General features: G+C 34.0%; 1 protein-coding gene across 1 annotated transcript; it reads right to left on the minus strand.

The window, feature by feature from the left end:
• Positions 1-5,820: 5,820 nt before the first annotated feature.
• On the minus strand, positions 5,821-6,660 carry LOC147396422 (LOB domain-containing protein 29-like). The gene is made up of 2 exons (XM_086450120.1): positions 6,382-6,660; positions 5,821-6,246 (listed from the first exon to the last, which is right to left on the minus strand). Exons 1-2 carry the CDS (start codon positions 6,658-6,660, stop codon positions 5,821-5,823), a joined length of 705 nt encoding a protein of 234 aa, XP_086306246.1.
• Between the last annotated feature and the right edge of the window lie 2,753 nt (positions 6,661-9,413).

Consider the following 9,413-nt stretch of genomic DNA (forward strand, 5'->3'; position numbering starts at 1 on the left):
AGAAAAATGCTAGGTACAAAATTATTACAGGAAATAACCGAGGCTTATGTCAATCTACGAATCTTTTTGATGAATGATCAAAACATTTCTCGCAGGAAGGCTCGAACAATTGAATATGATTCAAATGGTTACTCATCGGTGTGTCACCAAGATGTTTTTTGAGTGATGAAGTGCTAGCTTTTTTGAGACGGGCAAAACAGATGAGGTGTGGTGAGGATTGTCTATTAGAAGATAGAATCAAACCAGGGAGAATATGAAGGTGATACAAAAGGATGAAATTGATGAAAAGATTTTGCTCTTCAAGATCAATCAAGATGCAATTATGGTATGAACCACAAGCTCACAATATGTCAAGGACAAAGTTATTGTTTCAATGGGATACAATCACAATGTGAAAAAAACCCAAATTTGACGGCCTTGGGCCATCAAATTTCATAAAATTCGACGGACCAAGAGGTTGAATTGGTGTCAAATTTTTCATTGCCAAATTTTTTTTCGACGGGCCGAAACTGTCAAATTAATGAAAGATGAAAGAAATTTGGTAGCTCTAGACCTCAAAATTCAGTTTCTAAAATTCGTAAGCCTTGGCTCGTCAATTTTTTTTTGTCGAAATTTCCAGTTTTCACATAGTGAATGAAGTTCAAATCTCTATTATAGATATTGGATTTTGCACTATTCAATCACATCCCCAAATCACCCTGAATTAAAAAAAAAATGCCCTAGAGTAAACATTGATTAGTTGTTATATCTCAATTTAATTATATGTGTGGTTGCTGAGATCAATTAAACAATATAAGACATAAATTTATAAGTCCTTTAGTTTGATTTAAGGATGCCTTCATACCCATTTAGTTTGGACTCTTTGGAAAATATCATTCATGCACTTCACAACTAAATGGGTCATGTCTGTTCGCACAATGGACTATTGGATTTAAGCCATCACAATGTTGAATTGGATTGCTCAACAAAAAATGAACAGATGGGATCCAAAAGATCCATCTACTCCAGGCTCATTATGAGATCGCGATAGTGGCAGTGACAAAGCCATCACCTTTACTTGTTTTTTAGCCATCACATTTGAACCACTAAGAATAAGAGGTGAGTGGTCTTATATATACTTGGGATCCACTATCATCCTAGTCATGTGGGACTGAACATTCCACATTGACCTAATGACACCTCAGTCTCGTAAGTGTAGATACATAAGCTTCGAAACCTTTTAGGAGGTTTGAATTCATCTACTTGGGTCTTTGAGTCGTCACCATTCAAAGAGTTTGAGTGTGAATGAACACCACTAAAATGATTTTTAAAATACTTTTAGTTTGAAACTACTCACTTTTAATGATAAGGTTAAGGTCTATCTAGAGAACTAAATAAGGAGGCTTGGTTGAGGGACAAGAAAGATATTAGGCAGTTGTGTCTCCCATCCATTAATGATTATTAAAATAACCAATAAATGAAGTTTTAAAACTAATTTTTTATTTTGTTTTAAAGAATAAGGGAGATGGTAGAAGGTAAGAAATCAAAGAGCTATAGTTGGATTTATAAACTAAAGGAAATGAGATAATGAGCAAGCTATATATATATATAACAAAGTATATACTTGTTGTATTTTTATGGGAATCCAAAGTATATATTTGCTTGGGACTTCGGTGGGAATCCACATGGATTCCATAATTTTTTGACCCTAAAGCTCCTTTTTTACTCATATGCTCTCTTAGGAGTCTTTATTTATTGGTTTAGCCATTAGGTTATGCCCATGAGTTAGACACAACCTATGGTGGAACTAAACCTTCATGTATGAGATTTTATCCGTATGAGGCTATTTTTTATTGGCTTAGTGAACTAGATGTATATCTAGAAAAACCTTTATCTTTTACCCTTAGCCTTTTAGAAGAGAAAGATGTGGTGTACGTGCACATAGTGTATGCATGAGAGATTCCAATAGAACTTATTACATGACTTATTAGAGGGAAGATTACCTCATATTGAAGAATTACTCTATTTCTCCTCAACCATGGAAAGAAAAGAAAACTAAATTAATAAACATAAATGAAAGCTTGTAAAAATAAATGGAATTGAAATAACAATAACTTGAAAATTAAATACTCACTAAGAACTTATTATTAACTTATAGGGGAAGATTACTTCTAAAAGAGATTATTTACTATCCTCAAGCCATTAACTAATTAGGAATTAAAGACTACATATTTGAAATTTAAATGAATATAAAAAAAGGAGGTGTTAGAAGTGGAAAACTAGCTTCAAAACAAAAATTAAATTATACCCCACCTTGGTGCCCTTTTCCTCTTCCTTCTTCTTCTTTTTCTTCTTGTTTGACTATTGAAAATGTGAAAGGTTATTTAGACAGAATTTTGGAAGAGTTGTGAGGTTTGAGAGAAGATTTTGACAAAATTTTATATTTTTAAATTTTTTTTTCCTCTTTTTACCTTGGAAGGGTCTCCTATTTATAAGTTTTTGGGAAACCTTTTGGAATAATTTTATCCTAAATCTTTAAGTTCTCAATATTCTCACTAAAACCTCAATGAAAGACCCCAATTATCTCTCCTTTTTTTGGCCTTGATTGTCTTTCACTCACCTATAGGTCTAACTAATCAAGATGATCAAAAGATAGGTTAGTAAAAAGCCCACTAATTTCTAAAGAGTTCTTAAGAAGGGTCAAAGTTGTCTTAAGTCCTAGACCTTGAGTTAATTAGAAGATAATCAAGTCAAATGACATGTAAATTGGTGCTTGGATTTTGGACTCTCTACCTATCTAGGCCTCTAACAACCTAGGGATATGAGTGTCTTTGCACAGCAAATCTAGAGACTTCTTAAAGATAGGTAAAATTGTCTTAGCCTCTTGAATTTGGTAAATTTATATTGAATCATTTTTTAATGATGATCAAGGTTGGGGGCACTAAGGTCAGTTACTCCTAATAAGTCTCAACACATCAAAGTTATTAGAGTAATTTCTACCTAAGTGGGGATCAATGGTGACTTGGAGTCAATTGTAGAAGAAATGAAAAGTTTACAAAATGACCTTGGTAGGAAAATTAAACAGGGATTAATGCATGGGTATTAAAGTAATTGAAACTGATTTTCTTGAAGAATAAATCATTAAAATAGGGGTTTAAGGGCCCTAAGTATCTTGTAAGCACATGGGTTCAAACAAATTCAACTGAATGAGCCTTGGGTAAGGTTGTTGGAATGCTGATTTTGCCTGAAATGATAACTTGCTCAAGATCCATTAGAAAAATGTACGCTAAATAAGTTTTGAAATTACTATTTGGGAGAGTCGGGCTCCATTGAAGCAATTTCCATCCAATGCGAAGATTGCACTAGGCTTTGTTATTATTGGATTTCAGGAGCTTTTGGACTTGGTCAAGATAAATTGTGGTATCTAGACTAAGGTTTATGGTTTAAATTAGGTTTAAAAAACTTCAATAATCTTTTTTCCTAGTCAAAATCTTCAAAAAATAAATGACCATTGAACTTTCAAATTCAGAATAATTTAACCAAGAGATCTTAAAATTTTGTGTACTAGATACTTGTGGCACACAATCATTTTAATTTCGGTGCAATATTGACATGGTGGTCCTTCGGTCCATGCGACCCAACATAATATATACATACTGTAAAATATGGAAAAAAAATGAATAAATAAATAAAATAAAATAAAAAGAAGAAAGAACGTATTCTGCCTTCCTTCTCTTTATTGGGTGCATTTATAAATATTGCAACATCAATGTTTTTGTTACAGATTTGAGGAGACCAACTTAAGCCTCACCTGGATCAACACATATTGATTAAAAACAATATCATCTAATCTTTAATAACCAAAGCCATAGATTATAATTAAGCAAAGAAAAATGGGTAACCTAAAAGGAGGGCACCATGTTTTCTTCATAAAAACAAGCGGTTGCATTAACAATACCTAAAGGGCCTACATGGTTCGTTTCTTTTCTGATGACACTCTCATTGATGGAAATAATTTTAAAATTTTCATGGAATTCAAGAAAGTTAGGTTTGTCAATGGCACTTCGGTTTGTACTGTCCTCATTAGACATTAATTGGAGAGCACCAATGAAGTGGACAAAAAAGAAAGCAAGGAGAAGAGCGTGATATGGAGATTATGTGTCTTACAATTCTTCAACAAACTCAACCAAATTTTTTTTTTTAATAAAAATAAATCTTTTTCATCCATTATTAATGGATTCAACTTTGGACTATAAAATCAATACAAGGAGGTTTTGGATTGGAATATCATTTAGAGGCATTCAGGTATTCTGAAGTTTTTTGCTACTTGGTATAAATGGAGACCCAGTTTCAGGGCTGACATAGAGCATACCCTAGGGTAGGGAATTGCTGAATATTTTATGTTCTTTTCATCTATTTATATCTGCTACAGTTATCTACTAGGAGATGATAATATCTCTACTTAAGATTCAATAAGAGTATTAAAATCATTCAAAACACTCTTGGGCTGTAATGTTCTAGTCTTTGTGAATGTAATTCTCAGAGAATCAACAAAAACTTTTGTAAGTAATAAGGTGCAGTCATATTGTGTTATTCTGGAGGTACTAACATCAGAGACGTTTTCACTTAGCTAGATGGGAATGTATGGTGAAATCAGTTTAGATTGGATATGGTGGTCTCCTCTTGGGTTGCAAATTATTGAGATTTTTTCTTCCTTCAATGAAGCATGTAAGCATTTGTTCTTCAAGAACATACAAGGATTAGAGTTGTAAGGTTGGGGAGGTTGAGATGTAGAGCTAGGGTTCCATATAATGACTTAAAAATGGACAGTCAATATTATAGGTTTCTTTTGATTGTACATTTATGTGAATTAAAAGAACAAACCAACTCATAGGGTTTGTAGTTCAAGCATATCACTCTCTCATAGTTGTTCTTAAAGTTAGGGTTTCATCTAGCTTCAAACTTCCCATTAACAAATTCTACAGGAGCAACGCTCCTTGTGAAAACACCATGAGTATTACTCTTACTACCCTAGACAAGCTTGGAAAACTCTTTTATACTTGAAACATTGACAACAGACTGCAACTTAGCTTCTTTGAGTATTTGTTTCTGAAACCAATTGCACCAAGTAGTTTTTTGAACAAAGATATCTTAATCTTCACAGATGTGATTGCATACGCTACTAATTCTAGATTGACAAGAGGGGTGGCGTGGATTATCACCTTCTCAATCTCAAACAACCGTACTGAATCGAGTCGTAGTTTACAACTCAAACATTTTTTCTCCTAGAGTCAAGTCCTAAGGAGTTCTGGGACTTGTAAGTACAGTTTCTAGGGTTTTAACCAAATGAAATTTTTACCACAAGAATAAAACTTGATGCCTAGTTATGTACACTAATACCAATTCAAATGTGTAACCCTAAAATGTTCAAAGGTAAGAAATGCTTTATCACCAGAGCATATTAGGGTTCCCAAGGGAAAGTTTCAATATAAGTAAACTAGGTATCTAGGTCCTTAGTAGGTCAATTTTTTAGATCTTCATCATGTTTCGATTAATCATCAGGAGAACTAGATCTAACAAAGCAGATTTTTCTGCATTTTTATCAAAGATTACACAATTATTCTACTAATTTCCAAGAGGATACACAAGATCTAAGAAAACTATCATAGAGTGGATATAGGGTTGCTAATTGTATACACCTTTCTACAGCTTCTAGGGTTCCACACTAGGTTATTTATGGTAGCAAAAGTGCAAATTTAGAAGTATTCAGTAACACTTCAACTCAAGAATGAAGAGGTCTGCAACTGATCATATCATCTATGGTAAGGCTCCACCATCATATTAATGCTGAAGATAAGCAAACGCCACCGCGTGAAGGTCCTCAGTATCTTGGAATGCCCATTTCCTGGTGTTTGTATGCATGTCAGGAGAAGCAGTGGCATGAGAAGGGTCTTCAAAACTAGTATTTGAGACATATTCTTCAGCCATGGTGATATGGTGATAGTCATCCATGGGGTTTGGATTCATCATGAACCCATTGTTGTAGTACAAAGTTTCGTTGTTGTTGTTGGGATTTGGATTGATTTGCTGCTCAGTCCTTGACTCCTCTAAATGAAAAAAACCTTGAATATCTTGTAAACAATTAGGAAATTTTCCATAAAACTTGTCTTCTTGGGGTCCTTGAGGTCTTGAAGTAGTACAGCCATTCACAAGGTCTTGGGCTGCTTGAGCTTTGAGATGGGCTAGTTGTGCTTGTAAATTGACAACCTGCACAATTCGAAGCAAACACTAATAAAAACAATAATTAAACGAATTTAAACTTTACCAAGAATGAAAATTGTTACTTAAATTCTATGTTAAATTATTGGTAATACATAAAAGGCTAATTAAGGTACACTAAACCTGTTGTTGGAGTGCAAAAATATGAGATACACATCCATATATGGGATCTTGAAGCCTAGCTTGAGCCTCGTAAGAGATTGTCACTGCAGCTTCACAACGATCAGACACCGGGAGGTGTGCGAGGAGCTTGGAGGCCTTACTTGCACCGAAGACTTTGTGGATCGCCGCAAAATGTGTTGCCCCTTCTTCATGACAGAAATATGGTGCAAAAACACAACCCCTCACACACTTTCTCCTCAAAAACTTACAAGCTCCACAAGGAGATCCAAACCCTGTCATCTTGGATTTAGGTTTTGGTGATTTTTGGAAGCCAACTGCAAACTATCACCATGTTTATAAACTCTAGAGAGAGGAAGAGGTGGATCATATTATAATGAATACTTAATTAGTATTGGTCCCCTTAATGGCTTGCACATATCATTATTTTTCTGTACCACAGCCCTCTTTCACCCCCTCTCCCCCCATTTTAATTTTTTATTAATACTCACATTTGAGATATCATTCAAAGATCCTTAAAACGACAAAACAGCTAACATAAACCAACCCTATTTATCTCTGTGATTGATCTTTGGAGTTATTCACATATTCTTTTGACATTACTTCTTATCTTAATAACTTCAAGTACATTTAGTTAGGAATTTATACATGGATTAATTTCACATAACTGTAAAAGGTAATGTAAAATGTATGAAACCAGTTAAGTCCATAAAATCTATATCTAAATATGTGTTGTTGAGAATTGTTAAGAATGCAACTAAGTTGGAAGTTTTTGGTAGTAATAGCTATAGTTAATGGGCTTGTTTGAGCCTGCTTAGTTCTTATTAAGCCCGACCTTGAATAAGAATAAATAAAAAGCCCATATATTCAGCCCAATAGTAAATTTACTGAGCAAGAACTCTATTAATTATTGATCGGGCCTTAGCTTCTTATATCCTATATTGAAGGATGGGCTATTAGCTCAGTGGTGACCTGACGTGTAGATGTGGATCATCCAATGCACATTATGGCCAATCGGGACAAATTATTGTTTAGGCCTTAAAATTAGTCCCAGGTTCATTCCATCCACTAACTCGAAGCTAAGGTGTGTCAAGTTTGCTTGGATTTTGACAAATTTGACGGAGTTTGGTGGCAAATTTAACCTTTTTTAATTTTTCACGTAGTGATCCGGCCTATGGATCATCAAGTCTAAGTCAAGCCAGTTATGTCTGAAAGTTTGGCCCATAGAAATGCTTAGGCAATACCTACTGTTTACACGCAACTGACAATTCCAATTTGGTGATCTTGTACCCCGTAAGAATTCATAACCATCCATTCAGTCAAATGTTTGAACAATCATATTGATTATTGTGGCATAATTCATCCAACTAGATCATTCAACCAGGATGATTGACTGACAGGATCTTCTAACGGATCCAATGGAACACTTGACCAAGGTGTAGAGAGAGAGATAGAGAGATCTTTTTTGGGTTTTCTATTAGTTTTAGTGTTGCAGGTCACAGTTTGTCGAGCAATACTGTATTAATTAACATTAACTGTTCTCATATACAATCATTAATCACATTCAGTCACTTTCTTGTGTCACAAATAGCCACCAACATGTAGGCCTTCCCTAAGCTTGCACTAGGCCCTACTTCTTACCCTAATAAAACAATACTTAACCACCCATCTTAATCTTTTTAAAACTCTTATTAAACAAATTAATTCCAAATAAAAGGATAACATTGTTATGGCTTAGAATGATGAGTGGGCTAACCTACAGATCACTTTGCCACATCACCATCGACGTATCAGCAGGGTTCATGCATGGCACCGGCCTCCCTGGCAACCATTATATATCCCTCCATAGAAATGGGTTTTCAGTCATGTTTGCCACTTAACCATGACAGGAAAATGATCTTGGAGACAAAAAAGGAAAGTTAATTAATGGGCTCATTAAAATAATCACAATCAGCTAGAGAATAATAATGGGAAAGATGGGAAGGGGGTTCAATTAATCTTGATAACAGCACACATAATAAACTCATCTAAATACACTTGTTTAAATTATAAACATCCCATCCTTACAAACCTTTTTAACCTCTCAAAGTGACTTTTGTGATATCTTTTAACCTAATTAAACACAAATTCCTCGTCCCTGGCATCTCTTCAGATAGACTATATCAATCTTGCAGCTTTTTAGGTTCTAAAACTATAATTTTAGAACTAATCTTTGGTCCAACTGAGGTGGTCGGAGATTGGTCCGGCCTTGGTTTCTTTGAATGCCAATTGTTAAAAAAAAATAAATAAATAAATAAATAAATAACTTTAAAAAAGAAAAGACTTCCTAGAATGTAACCACCACCACTCATGTAAATGTGGCAGTACTCTGGAGGCTGGACCACAGGAACACTCATAACTTTACTTGTAGTGTTTGTTTATAAGATTTTCTTAAATTGTTTGATAGAATTTTTTGAACAATAAAATTAAAAAAATAAAAAAAGGAAAGAAATTGGTTGGTTGATCATCCAATCATGCTGGCATTTGATAAGGGGTCTCTCAGATGAGATTAATTGCAGGGTGGGTTTTGTCTCTGGCATGTGTTCTTGATAGGCTATCATTTTTTGTTTCATTATATTTTAATGAATGGTCATATCACATCATCATCATTATGTTTATCTTAATTGTTAGTAGTAGTAGTAGTAGTAGTAGTAGTAGTAGTAGTAGTATATATATATATATACTTAGCAGTATTTATTGGAAATTTATTTTGTGAAAGAACTCCTTGTCTCCTCCACTATAATTTTGTAATGTTTGGAATGGTGAGAAGGTTTCAATTTCATTGAATACACACCAAGATACTTTTTAGGCTGATTTACCAAAACCATGCGCAGAAAATTGTGAAACTCCCATTTAAAGGTACTATTCATTTTAATTTCCATGTTAAATTATCATTTTCAGAATAAAAACATTTTATTTAAAACAAATAAAAAATTTACTGTTTTATGAAGCAAACATTTTTTTTAACCATTTATCAAAACAAAAGTGGGGAAATT

The sequence above is a fragment of the Akebia trifoliata genome, chromosome 8, assembly GCF_017979445.1.
Source record: "Akebia trifoliata isolate Shusen 1 chromosome 8, ASM1797944v1, whole genome shotgun sequence".
In the NCBI taxonomy this organism is placed as follows: Eukaryota; Viridiplantae; Streptophyta; class Magnoliopsida; order Ranunculales; family Lardizabalaceae; genus Akebia; species Akebia trifoliata.

Bases quoted from the DNA above. Each gene is read 5' to 3' on its own strand.
- LOC147396422 (XM_086450120.1), bottom strand. From the start codon at position 6,660: ATGACAGGGTTTGGATCTCCTTGTGGAGCTTGTAAGTTTTTGAGGAGA. The intron at 6,247-6,381 runs GTTTAGTGTACC...CGAATTGTGCAG, and splicing joins TTTTTGCACTCCAACAACAG to GTTGTCAATTTACAAGCACA.